General features: G+C 33.4%; 1 protein-coding gene and 1 pseudogene across 1 annotated transcript; both read left to right on the plus strand.

Annotated features, from left to right (window-relative positions):
* Positions 1-1,803: 1,803 nt before the first annotated feature.
* Positions 1,804-6,273, plus strand: LOC100779448 (shaggy-related protein kinase eta). The gene is made up of 12 exons (XM_003545988.5): positions 1,804-1,985; positions 2,989-3,081; positions 3,205-3,264; positions 3,342-3,614; positions 3,698-3,772; positions 3,869-3,925; positions 4,403-4,543; positions 4,681-4,731; positions 4,819-4,914; positions 5,018-5,101; positions 5,259-5,360; positions 5,697-6,273. The coding sequence occupies exons 1-12, from the start codon at positions 1,971-1,973 to the stop codon at positions 5,790-5,792; spliced, it is 1,143 nt and encodes a 380-aa protein (XP_003546036.1). The 5' UTR covers positions 1,804-1,970; the 3' UTR covers positions 5,793-6,273.
* Positions 6,274-8,031: 1,758 nt separating this feature from the next.
* Positions 8,032-12,487, plus strand: LOC100791184 (probable LRR receptor-like serine/threonine-protein kinase At5g45780; annotated as a pseudogene).
* The last annotated feature ends 1,068 nt before the right edge of the window (positions 12,488-13,555 follow it).

Here is a 13,555-nt window from a genome sequence, read left to right on the forward strand (position 1 = left end):
TCTTCATCTCAACATTGTTGCAGTGATTAATACTTGATTCATGGATTTTGGGTGTGTTTGTTTCCTGTTGCCACCATGATTAATAAAGGTCTTTCACTTTCTAAGACAAAAACGTAGAAGGAAAAGATACAATGAATAAATTGGGTTTTGTTGAATTTAAGTGAAAAAGAAACACACACTTCCATGTTAAGAATATTAAAACCTCAATTAAAAGAAAAAGAGAGAACTTGCAACGAGCAATGACCATTAAGGAACCTTCTATAATAGAACTCCCCTAATACCCCCTTAGTCTGTCAAAGTCCTTTCACTTCTTTGGTGTGACAATAGTCCTTTTGGGCCTAGACTCTTTCCGTTAACAACTAGATCCTTGACTTCATTAGTTTGCTCCTCATCATATCAATATTCCCCATCAACACTAACCTTGTCCTCCAGGTTATAAACACCCTTTATTGTGTCCCAATCAGGGGAGAGACCCTCCTCCCATTGCACTAACACTTGACGTTTACTAGAACCCTTTCCCATGAAATTTAAATTGTAATATTTTTTTAAATATGAAAAGAAATTTGTAACACCAAAAAGACTCACATAATATTGTCTAATTCGATGACAATATATGAAGTATTCGATGACAATATATTTATCATATTTTTATATACTTTTTTTTATTATGTTATTTTTTTAACTTGAATCTCAAGATCTTTTAGTCGAGTTTGGGTAGTTTATGTTGAAGTTTGAGCAGTTATGAGTGAATTTTGGGACAACATTCATCATTTGTATTAACACATTTTTAAGATTTTAAGAACTTAATTTATGATTCTTCAAATTAATTTCGAGGTTGTGGTTCTTGCTTTCATAGGAAATATTTAATTTCTTAATATAACATTTCTAAATATCTTAAAATATATAAAAAATAATAATAAAATATAACTAAAATACTATGTATTACCCAAAAAAAAAAATAGTGTGAAAACTGAAAAAATGATCATGCTAATGTTTAAAACTGGACCTAACCATCATTATATGGAATAATCATTTTGGGCTCTCAACTCATTACAATTAAGGGGACGTTTAGTAGAAGAGAAAAAATTTAGATCCGAAAAATATGATTTTTGAGAAAATCAATTCTTAGGAATTATGATTTATGAGAATGTGTAAGTTAGGTTTGATTAGTCTTAACATGTTTTCTGATAATTAAATATTCATGTAAGATACGTAATTAAAATTATTCATCTACTCAATAAAATTATAATTCTATCCTCCTTCTTGTGAATTTTATGCGGAAAAGTGAATTAAAATTAATTCATGAGAAACATAATTAACATTCATGATGCCTGAAAAGGTAAAAAATATTATCTACCAAACATCCCTTAAGAGGCATTTTGCCGACGTTAAAATGATAAAGTTAAAAAGGAGGAAGCTCCAACAAAGCATCATTATTATTCCTTTCCGTGCTCTCATATTTATTTATTAATTTCATCTATATTATTATTAGGGTCTTGTTAATCAATATTCTTAAGATATTGGTGGATAAACTACAAGATAAAAATATTTATTATGTAAATAGTATAAGAGTGTAAAAAATGCATCTTTCTCCCTTTTAATATAAACAATTCTACTTAAAGTTTGTTAACCAATATACTTATAACACCAATTAGCATTTACCTAATTGTTAATATTATTTTGTTAAGCACACCTAATGATTGTGATTAATAGCAAGGTCTTTCTAATCTGCAAAGTTAGTCAAGAAAAGTGGGAAAAATCCAAAAGAAAAACAAATAAATAGAAAATAAAATAAAAAAAGACAGGAAAGAAAGGAGTGGAGAAAGGAGAGCTGTCATCACATGGACTTGTCTTTCTCTTACTCTGACGGGGTCCTTCCTTTTCTTCTTCTCCTTCATATTTTCTCTCTCACCATTCTCTTCTTCTTCTCCCTTTCTTAGATTCTCCCTCTTTTCTCTCTGCCCTCCGCCATGACTGAGGATAAGGTACTTTTCATGCAAAAAATATAATCCTTTTAGCCTTGTTGTTATGCTGATTGTTTGCTGGGTGAGAAAGTTGAGTGACCCAAAAATGGGAGAGTTGAAAATGTATTTGGGGGTTTTGTTGTTGTTATGAGGATGAAACTAGAATTATGTGGGATGTGTAATTTTTGTTTCTCTATTTCTTATTTCTTTTTTTTTGTTTGTTTCCATTCTCAGTTGACAAAGGGGATGTTAGGGTTTCTTATTGGGGAAATTCGTTTTTTTTTTTTGGCTAAAAATTTGGTCTTTGAGCTTAACGTAAAATACCCTTTTAGCTCATCTACGTGTTGATCTATGGTTTTCTATGAAGTTTCATTTTTTTTTCTTCCTTTCCTTCCCTTTTATATTTCTGGTATAGAGGTTCTGAACTGGGTTTTGTGCCGAGTTGAAGATTTATTCGTTGCTGACACTTGTATCATAAATCTTGTGGTCCTATGCTGATGTTGGACTCTCAACGATTCGTTTTTTGTTTGTCATGAACTTGTGATTATTTGCTAGTTATTCACCAGATTCTTTTATTCTGATTCGGATAACAGTATTTTTATCCAGTTTTTTGTAGTCTTCTGCTGGCTGTTTCTTTGCTTTAATTTATGTTAGCAACATAACACGTTGTGTTCCGATCAGTTCTTACTTTCAACATTTTCAATTGAAGTTTGTACTCTGAACATAGTGCTGCTATAGTTAATGGTTCCTTGTCTTTAATTTTTTTAGCCGCTTATTTCCACCACTGGATTTCCCTAATATCTTCTTTAAGTTGCATGGCTAATTTTTTCCGTGTTATGTCTAAAACTTAACTTTCGAGTTATTAAATATGCTGTTGAAATGTGATATCTTTACCTAGTGTTTTTGATATATCTGCCAATTGGTTAAATGTATTCTTCCAACGTTTACTTCTGAAACCATTGTCGGAGAAAGTTAAAATTCTAAGATTTCTTATACCTTGTTGGAAACTTGACGATTTTATCAGGAGATGTCTTCCTCTGTCACCAATGGCGATGATTCCCTCACTGGTCACATCATATCTACAACTATTGGAGGCAAAAATGGGGAACCCAAACAGGTATTATATTTGTAAATTCCATTCTGCCAATAATACTGCTCTTGAATTATTTGCTGGGTTGTTAAAAAGGCCATATGACATTTATCCTGGCAAGTTTAATGTCTTGTACAATCATTCTTGTAGACTATTAGTTACATGGCAGAACGGGTTGTAGGAACTGGATCATTTGGAATTGTTTTCCAGGTATGGTGATAACCAACTACTAGATTCTTTACTCTTGCTGTCACTACCACATGCTGATAATTTGTTTTCTCTCTTAGGCAAAATGCTTGGAAACTGGGGAAGCAGTGGCTATTAAAAAGGTTTTACAGGACAGAAGATACAAGAATCGCGAACTACAGTTAATGCGTGTTTTGGATCATCCAAATGTGATCTCTTTGAAGCATTGTTTCTTTTCAACTACAAGTACAGATGAGCTTTTTCTTAATTTGGTGATGGAATATGTTCCAGAGTCTATGTATAGAGTCATTAAGCACTATACCAATGCTAATCAAAGAATGCCAATCATCTATGTAAAACTTTATATGTACCAGGTATGTGTCATACTTTCTGGTATTCATAAATATCTCTGATATGTTTGATCGATGCCTGATAAAAGTTAGTGGCATGCATGCAGATTTTCAGGGGGCTGGCTTATATACACACTGTGCCCAAAGTTTGCCACAGAGACTTGAAGCCTCAAAATATATTGGTTTGTTTATATGTTTATATATAGTCAGATTCATTCTTAAAAAAGTACTCGATAATCAATATGTTTGACTTTGATGTCATTCTGTGTACATTCCAGGTGGATCCTCTTACACACCAAGTGAAGCTATGTGATTTTGGAAGTGCAAAAGTTCTAGTAGGTCTTATTTTGCTTTGGTATGCTTAGTTTTATGTCCATCTTTTTTCACACACCATTGTCTTTTGTATCGACAAAGTATTAACTTAGAATGTCAACCAATAACCTATCAATGACCATAAAGTTTTGACAGTTTAGATGAAGCAGGTCTAATTTTTACTTTGTTTTGGTTTTTCAGTTTCTTGTGTCGATGTCTTGTTCTGCTCAACAGCAAGCTGTGGAGCTCTCTGTTTTTTCCTTTTTTTCAAGATTTCTATCATACCAGTGTGTGTGTGTGTGTGTATACATATATTGCAATTTTTGTTTTTTTGGAGGTTTTTATCATGTTCTGCATGCATCCAACTTGTGTTTTAGTGTGGGGGTGTGGGACTACTACTCATCTTACAATATCCAATAAATTGATTTCACTTTGTGCCCCTCCCTCTTTTCCGGCAGAATGTTTCTTGTTCTAACAACCTTCAAATTTTGTCTCATCAGGTAAAAGGTGAAGCTAATATATCATACATATGTTCACGATTCTATCGTGCTCCAGAACTTATATTTGGTGCCACAGAGTATACAAGTTCAATTGATATTTGGTCAGCTGGCTGTGTCCTTGCTGAGCTTCTTTTGGGCCAGGTTTGTGTCATTGATTTGTTTTCATTAATTATTATTATTACTATGTACTATTATATGAATCTACTGCAAAATGAAGTAAATGTTCTCTTAATTATTTTCCACCCATGTGTTATCTGAAATAATTTAAACTTTTGCAGCCATTATTCCCTGGCGAAAATGCAGTAGACCAGCTCGTACATATTATAAAGGTGCAATTGGTGTTAACATGTATTTTATGTTCTTTTGTCATGCCATCCTTGTCATTATAAGTCACTTTATAAAATTTTGTATTGCAGGTGCTTGGCACACCCACTCGAGAGGAAGTACGCTGTATGAATCCCAATTACAATGACTTTAGGTTTCCACAGATAAAAGCACACCCATGGCACAAGGTCTAAAATTTTATCTACTTTCAGACAATTGGTTTTTCAGATGATTAAAATGTAATTAGCATGTAAACATTCCTGGACATTCTAACACTTCGAAATTGTGTAGATATTCCACAAAAAGATGCCTCCAGAAGCAATTGATCTTGCATCCCGGCTTTTGCAATACTCCCCAAGTCTCCGATGCACTGCGGTTAGTGTTTTTTTTTTTTTTTTCCACTTTCTGTATTCCAACTAATTTAGTATCAGTATTTTCATACCCTATAATTCTCCTGAATTTGATTAATCAATGAATGTTCTATAGAAAAGCTAGCACGGAAATTTGAGAAGAATCTATTTGTGTTATGCAGCTTGAAGCATGTGCACATCCTTTCTTTGATGAACTTCGAGAACCCCATGCTCGCCTGCCAAATGGTCGTCCATTTCCTCCTCTATTTAACTTCAAACAGGAAGTAAGTCCTTAAATTACCTTTCTTCATCATACTTGTGCTCTGGCGGTAAAATATTTGTACAGACCATTTCAAGATTAGGAATAAAATTGATACTGTTTTTAATAAAGGTTTGAATAAGTCTAGAGGCCTGAGAAAGGTCTACAGATCCATTTTCTTAGCTTTATTTCTGTCTGGTTGTTTTTAAGTGTCTGTCTTTGTGTGTTTGTCTATTTGAGTACAGAAAGCAATGCATTGAAAAATATACATGCAGTGCGTTCCTTTTTATGATCTTTATAAACATCCAATCTAAAAATCATAAATGATGGACAACTATATTGTGATTCTCTCTGTTGACAGTTATCTGAAGCATCTCCAGTGCTTGTTAACAAATTGATACCTGACCACGTGAAGCGGCAAATAGGGCTGCAATTTGTTCCTCCAGCAGGATCATGATGATGAGCTTTAGGGGGGCTTTAGTGTATACTAGTTGATAAGTTAAACAAAAGTGACACCGTTATTTTTGTCTAAATTAGCATGTTCTGTGGCCTGACCAGTGTAGTTTCAAGCTGAACCTAGACTGAGACTTGGGGTGCTGGATGCCTGCAGTTGAGATCCATCAGCATATGCATACTTTTTGATTCTCTGTTGCTACTGGTGGATCTTATTTCCTCAGGCTAAATAGCCTTTGTTTATTGTAAACGTCAACATGTCATATAGTAGTAAAGTATATTTGGCCTGAAATGGCAGAACTTAGATTGCTTCTGTGAGGGGAAAACAAAAGCCTTAGATGGAAGGAGGGAAGGAGGGTCCACATGAGTTTTGATGGTGGGGTTGTTGGGTTTGGTTTCCTCTTGTTAATGTAATTGGCGATTTGTAATGTTGTTGACCAGTTCCTTGTGAAATGTAATGTGCTATCCTATCTGTTTTTCTTTAATGCTGCTTTCTAAAGTTTCCACATTTCATTTTTTATTATTTCTTGAATTTCAATTCTTAAGTTTTAGCTATTTTGATGCTAACAGTGCTCATAATTTTTCTTATGTTGATATTATATATATAATTTATTTTAAAAAATGTTGCCTGACATTATATGAACTTTTTCTCTTACAATTTGAGTTTAACTCTAGTCATGTAATCTATGGAGTAACTATGTAGATCCATATGATTTTATTGCGTTCTTTTCAACTTATATAGACTATTTGCTAGCTGAACTGGTAAGGATTTGCACATGAATTTTCTTCAAGTCTTCATTGATGAAAATTCATGGACTAAATACATTTTGTCAATTTAATTTAGTGTTTTTTTATTTTTGTTTTTTTAGTCATCGCAAAATGTCTGTTTTATTTTTCATTGTAAAATGTTAGTGTTTTGAACAGAAAAAAATATTTTGAATAGGGAAAAATATTATTTAAAACGATAAAAAATAAAATATATATATATTGTAAGGATGAAGTTTTTTTTTTTTTTGCAAGTACGAAAGTAAAACGTTAATTTGTGGATGAAAAAATATTTAAGGCAAAATTCCATTGTTGGTAATTGGACGTATCCCCCAAGCATATTTAGGGTGAGAAGTTGTCCGGTATGAAGGGCTTAGAAAATAGGATTTTAAGATATTTTTAAAACAATTATTTGTTCATAATTATGTTGAACTAACGCAATTAACATATTATGTAGAATTTTAAACATTTTATCTAATAATAATAATATTAATAAATTCTATGGCTGATTTTGAGTGAAAACCTAATTGTTAATAAATCTAATAAAACTGTTTTAAATTATCCAGATTATATTTAAAATATACTAATTTAACTTTTTAACGGAATAATAAATTATTGGCTTGTTAAATTCTCTATATAATAATGAAAATAAAAGTTAGTAGAGTATATTAAAAAAAGTTAGAGAGCGAAATCAAAACTAACTTTAAATTTAAAGGACAAAAATACTAATTTGTTAAAAAAAAAGACATTAAATAACTTTTGTATTTTCAATATAATAAATATACTTTTAACAAAAAAAGCTTCTTTTTATGTGCTTATGATAATCATTGACAACTCTTAAAATTATATATGTGCACACAAGTTTAGTTATATTACATTGAATTAATTTTAAAATTCAATTTAAATCTAATAAAATTATTTTTAATTTATATTGTAGAATTTACATTAAATTAAATTAGTTTACAAACATCTCTACTAATTGAGTAATTATTACAAAAAAATTAATAACATTCGAGTACATATTATATCATGTGAGAATTAATAGAAATCATATAATCTAAGATCACTTAATAATTTCTTTTACTGATAAATTCATATATTAATGAATAATTTATGTTTGGAATTTGGATAGCTACTTGAATCGATTTTTTGTTCCAAAATCATGATGAAAAATTTAAAAATGAAAATAATTATTTGTTGTTTTGACTCTTAATGTGAAATTAAAATTAATTCTGAAAAAATTGAACCTAATTCAACACTACATGTGATTTTTAATTGTTCATCTCATCTCCTATATATATAGTTATATAAACAGGGCTACCTATGATCTATCGCATCATATGTGGTATTGAAGAATCTAACAATAGATTTCCGTCACAGCATCATGTGAATTAATTAAACAACTAGGTGGTAATATAGGCATTCCACAATCAAACTATTTGTAGAGCAGTGAGTTCCTTGAGCTCCGAGACATGCAATTTATAAATACCACCCAACTATCAAATTTCGCGCCTCGAGCTTAATCATCAACACTAACGACCACTTCTATCTTCACCGTCCATTCACCATCACGATCCTAAACAAAAAATCCAACCTTTTTAATTTTAACGAACTGAACAGCCAACGCATGGTGTCAGATCATGAAATCCACTTGATTATCCGCACAGGATCATTGCCATGAAGCTAAACACTGTTACCATGCGACAATCACTGTCATGTTACCGAATCTCGACTTGTCTTCCCTGCTCTCACCATCTTCATTCGTTTCAGTTCATTTTGTTATCTATATTTTATATTATTTTTTTTGTGTGTGAAAAAGTTCGCGGTCCTTTTTTCAACTTCGTTTCTCTCGAGGCAGTAAGCACGGGCGAGAGATTTTCCAAAAGTGTTTGCTTGTTTTTTTTTTTATCAGAAGCTCAGAGCCGAATATCCCAGTAGAAAAGTTCCAAACTTTTTTGCTTCCCACTACTTGAATCGGTTTTTTGGATTTCATGGAACATATCAAAGTTGTTGCATGGCTCATTTCACTTTTTCTGTGGAATTGGGTGCTTGTTGTTGATGGCACTGATAACCTTCTCTCTCCAAAGGGTGTCAACTATGAAGGTTTGGTGTTTCTTCCTTTTGCTTGTTTCTCATCTTTTTAGCTCTGTTTCAGTGAGAGATTGTTGTTGTTGTTGGGTTGTTATCAGTGGCTGCTTTGATGTCCATGAAGAGTAAGACGAATGATGAGTTCCATGTCCATGTCATGGATGGTTGGGATATTAATTCGGTTGACCCTTGTACTTGGGACATGGTCGGTTGCTCTGCCGAAGGTTATGTCATGTCCCTGTAAGTCTTTTTGTTGCTAATTTCTATCACTTAAGCTTGCTTCCTTCTTTTTTTGGCTATGAATAATGTAACATGTTTTTACATTTTAGCATTTTTGTGTCTCGGGAAGGCCAGAAGCGTAGTGTTTTTCAATGTGTTTTCCTGATGCCATTAATTCTGATATTTGAAGGGTTATTACTTATTCGTGGCATTTCTTTCTCAAGCTATGAGGATGTTGACAATTGGTGTTAATTTGATGGTGTTGGCAGGGAAATGGCCAGTGTGGGTTTATCTGGAACGATTTCCTCAGGAATTGAAAATTTGAGCCATCTCAAAACATTGTGAGTTGGAACTGGAATGGCCTATACTTGTTTCATTTGAATGTGCACTCTTGTTGTCTAGCTTTTCATTTACATTATTTGCATTATTCAGCTTTTCTTATTATTTGAGTTTTGCCATTGTATTCTTAGGTTATTGCAGAACAATCAGTTATCTGGTCCAATCCCGACCGAGATAGGGAAGTTGTTAGAGCTTCAAACCCTTGACCTTTCTGGTAACCAGCTTGATGGAGAAATTCCTAATTCTTTGGGCTGTTTGACTCATCTTAGTTACTTGTGAGTGTGGTGTGACAAATAGTTCAGCAATGGTGATGTTTTTATTACTTATTTGGCTTATTCAGTAGCCTTTCTCTAACTGTTTACTTCCTAATTTATTCATGCAAGTATTTCAGGCGGCTCAGCAAAAATAAACTATCCGGACAGATTCCTCAGTTTGTTGCTAATCTCACAGGCCTTTCATTCTTGTATGCACTTTTTATCACAGTTTTATTGTATTTTTGCTTAAATCCTTAAAAGTACATTTCATTATTGTACCGTATGTTGTAGGGATTTGTCATTCAATAATCTCAGTGGTCCCACTCCAAAAATTTTAGCAAAGGGTTATAGGTGAGTTTTCAATGGTATATGATATGCCCCTAAGATTTGCTATGTGAATTCTAATATTCTTAATGAACAACATAAAAAGGCTTCTAATTATACGTTCACTGGTTGCTTATAAAACTGCTGCAATGGTTTACTCAAGTAATACAAGGAGCATACAACTAGAGCCCATTTCTTGGAACCCCACAGATGTTAACTGTTTACTAAAAACAAATCTAAAAATTTCAAGTAACTTATGATATATGAAGCAGAAAACTTATGCCATAGCTCTAGATTCTTGAGGAGACTGGTTATTGCCTTGTTAGAAATAAGTATTGGCTTAATTTTTTTTTTTTTTTTTTTTTTTAATATTTAACCTTTTGTTGCATGAGGGCGAGCGGTAAAGTTGTGCCTTGGTGACTTGTTGGTCATGGGTTCGAATCCGGAAACAGCCTCTTTGCTTATGCAAGGGTAAGGCTGCGTACAATATCCCTCCCCCATACCTTCGCATAGCAAAGAGCCTCTGGGCAATGGGGTACGAAGTTTTTTTTTTTTAACCTTTTGTTGCATGCATCAATCTTGTTTCTTCGCTTGACATTTTACTTTCGTGATAGTATTTCAGGAAACAATTTCCTCTGCACCTCTTCCTCACAAATTTGTATGGGCTTTTCAAAACCAGTAAATGGTAGTTTAGATTTAAGCTCTATCTATTAAATTAAAACCCTAGTAATCAGTAGATCGAGGTAAATATAAATGATGATTCCATTGCAGATACAGGGTCATCTCAAACGAGTGGCAGTCATCACCAAAGGGTGCTTGTTGTTGCATTGGTACAGATCACACATTCTCTACACATCTTATGGTACATCCTGATATGAACTTCACTATTTTTTTTCTTCATTATGGAACATACACATATTCCTCACTACTTTTTTCCTCACTCTGGATCATTTGACATTTGAAGTGGAGCAAGATTGTGAATTTGATATTGGCCATTTGAAGAGGTTCTCCTTCTGGGAATTGCAGACCGCTACTGGGAATTTCAATTCAAAAAATATCCTAGGACAAGGTGGATTTGGTGTTGTCTACAAAGGATGCCTTGCAAATAAAATGTTGGTGGCAGTAAAGAGGCTGAAAGATCCCAATTACACTGGAGAAGTTCAGTTTCAAACAGAAGTTGAGATGATTGGCTTGGCTGTGCATCGGAACCTCTTGCGTCTTTATGGATTTTGCATGACACCAGATGAAAGGTTGCTTGTTTATCCTTACATGCCCAATGGCAGTGTTGCTGATCACTTGAGAGGTTTGTTTCATATTATTCATTTTTGTATTTGAGGCTGTGTAAAATATTGTAACTGAGTAGATACATGGAAATTGGAAAAAAGCTGTCTTCAAATCAATGACATGTAGTGATTCCATTATTCTGGATGTCAGTAACTAGTGATTTCTCTGTATTTTGTCTATGCAGTCTATCACTTTCAAGTGGCACATTATCTGTAATAATTATCGAAATGTTTACTGCATTCTATATTAAAAAAAAATTTGTGATTACCACCTTAATTCATGCAGGTTCTTTGTTGAATACATTTTTTCTGGTATTAAATTCCCAAGTCTAGATTTTAATAGATTTTCTCTTCTCCCTTGTTCTCAAGCAGAGACTTGTTGTGAAAAGCCATCGTTGGACTAGAACAGGAGAATGCGTGTTGCATGAACAGTGCAATCCAAAAATAATCCACAGGGATGTTAAGGCTGCAAACATTTTGTTAGATGAAAGTTTTGAAGCTGTGGTGGGGGATTTTGGTCTTGCTAAGCTCTTGGATCAAAGGGATTCACATGTAACTACTGCAGTGCGGGGTACTGTAGGGCACATTGCCCCAGAATATCTCTCAACTGGACAGTCTTCTGAAAAAACAGATGTTTTTGGATTTGGCATATTACTTTTGGAGCTCATAACAGGACACAAAGCACTGGATGCTGGAAATGGTCAGGTCCAAAAGGGAATGATCCTTGATTGGGTGAGTATTTTTTTAAATTGTTTGTAAGCTCACCTTTTTATATAATGTCTTTTCTGCTCCCTTGGTCTTCAGATGATGATAATCTTGACTCAAGACCATTGCCATAAGATTGCATTGAGCCTAGCTTGCTAATAATGTTGCTTTACCTGTTTTACACTTGCTGTGAAATACTGAAGCATTCTGTGTGTCTTGCTCAAAATCTAGTTTCATGAAATTCATGGCTTTTTATTCCAGACTTTGTATTGAACAACTAGCTGAATTCCTGCAGGTTAGAACCTTGTTTGAGGAGAAGCGGCTGGAAGTGCTAGTTGACAGGGATCTTAGGGGATGTTTTGATCCAGTAGGGTTAGAGAAAGCAGTGGAGTTGTCTTTACAATGTACTCAGTCGCATCCCACTTTGCGGCCGAAGATGTCAGAAGCTTTAAAGATTCTAGAAGGTCTGGTAGGGCAGTCAGTGAGGCCAGAGGAGTCACAAGGGGGGACTAACCTATATGATGAAATAACTTGCAGTTTCTCACAAAATTATGGTGATGCTCATGAAGAACCTTCCTTTATTATTGAAGCCATTGAGCTTTCTGGACCTCGGTGACATTAGGTGTAGTCCCTTCCTTTTTGCAAAGTCTACAATGTACATGAGTTTTGCATTTGATCAATATGTATAACACATAGGAATATATTTATTTCCCCTTCCATTCCTTTTATCCTTAGTTAGTTTTGTTCAAAAGTTTAATTTAATTCTAAACGTTTAAATACTTAGGAATATTTTCAGGTAGAGCCTATAATTGTGACGTTTTTCCTTTTTTTCAAATGTTAATTATTTAATTTGTGAATCTAACTTGAGGCTGTGAAGTTGTACATAAAAATTCTTGAAAAGGGTTTGTGCATAAAGGGATGTCTCTGGCATTTTAGTTTTAGGCTGATTGAAAAGAAAAATATGCACAAAGACTAAATGATACATGGGCCTCAATTGGGATTTATTCTCACAATCTTTTGTCTTCGAGGAGACGTAAATCTCACGAGTTAAGGCTCTTGTGCTTATGACAGTTGTTTTAAGTATACCGTATACGCAAATGTAAACCTTTTTATTTAGTACGATAGTTAGAAGTGTTGTGAATGTGTTTATGATATGTTTAGATAATCTACAATGTTAATTTAATATTTAAAGTTAATATAATGTGGATTTGAATACCATAAATGTTGTACCAACTAAAAAAAATGGCATAAATGTTCAAACCTGGCTTTTGGTGCTGTCAAAAGTGTAATCTCTATCAGTAGTAGTGCAGTCCAAATCTGGTAACTTGTACTCTTTCCAAGGGAACTAGGGTTGTTTCCCCTTGACGCAGGACTTCTTCATGGCCTACCATGTCTTGGACTCTGGACCCAAAGGAAAGAAAATAATATAATCAAGATTAAATCACTTAGGTTCACAACAACAACATTTTTTTAATTATTATATTGAAAATGCAATCACTTCAACAAAAAGTTGTTTATAATGGAAGATCAACTTTGGATTCATTACTTGCGTGTTTGGATATGTCTTTGTTACGCATATTTTTTCCTAAAATCATGTCAAATTAACTCATTTACCTGAAAGTTAGAATTTGTCGATTCTAAAAAATGTGGAAAGAGAATATATATGAGAATTGGATAATCATAACCAAACAAACACTACACAAATAATTATAAAACGAGATTACATTACATGTCATAAACACTATCATATCATAAAGATAAAATGCTTTCTTCACTAAAAGAAATATATA

This window comes from Glycine max, chromosome 15, assembly GCF_000004515.6.
Source record: "Glycine max cultivar Williams 82 chromosome 15, Glycine_max_v4.0, whole genome shotgun sequence".
Taxonomy (NCBI): Eukaryota; Viridiplantae; Streptophyta; class Magnoliopsida; order Fabales; family Fabaceae; genus Glycine; species Glycine max.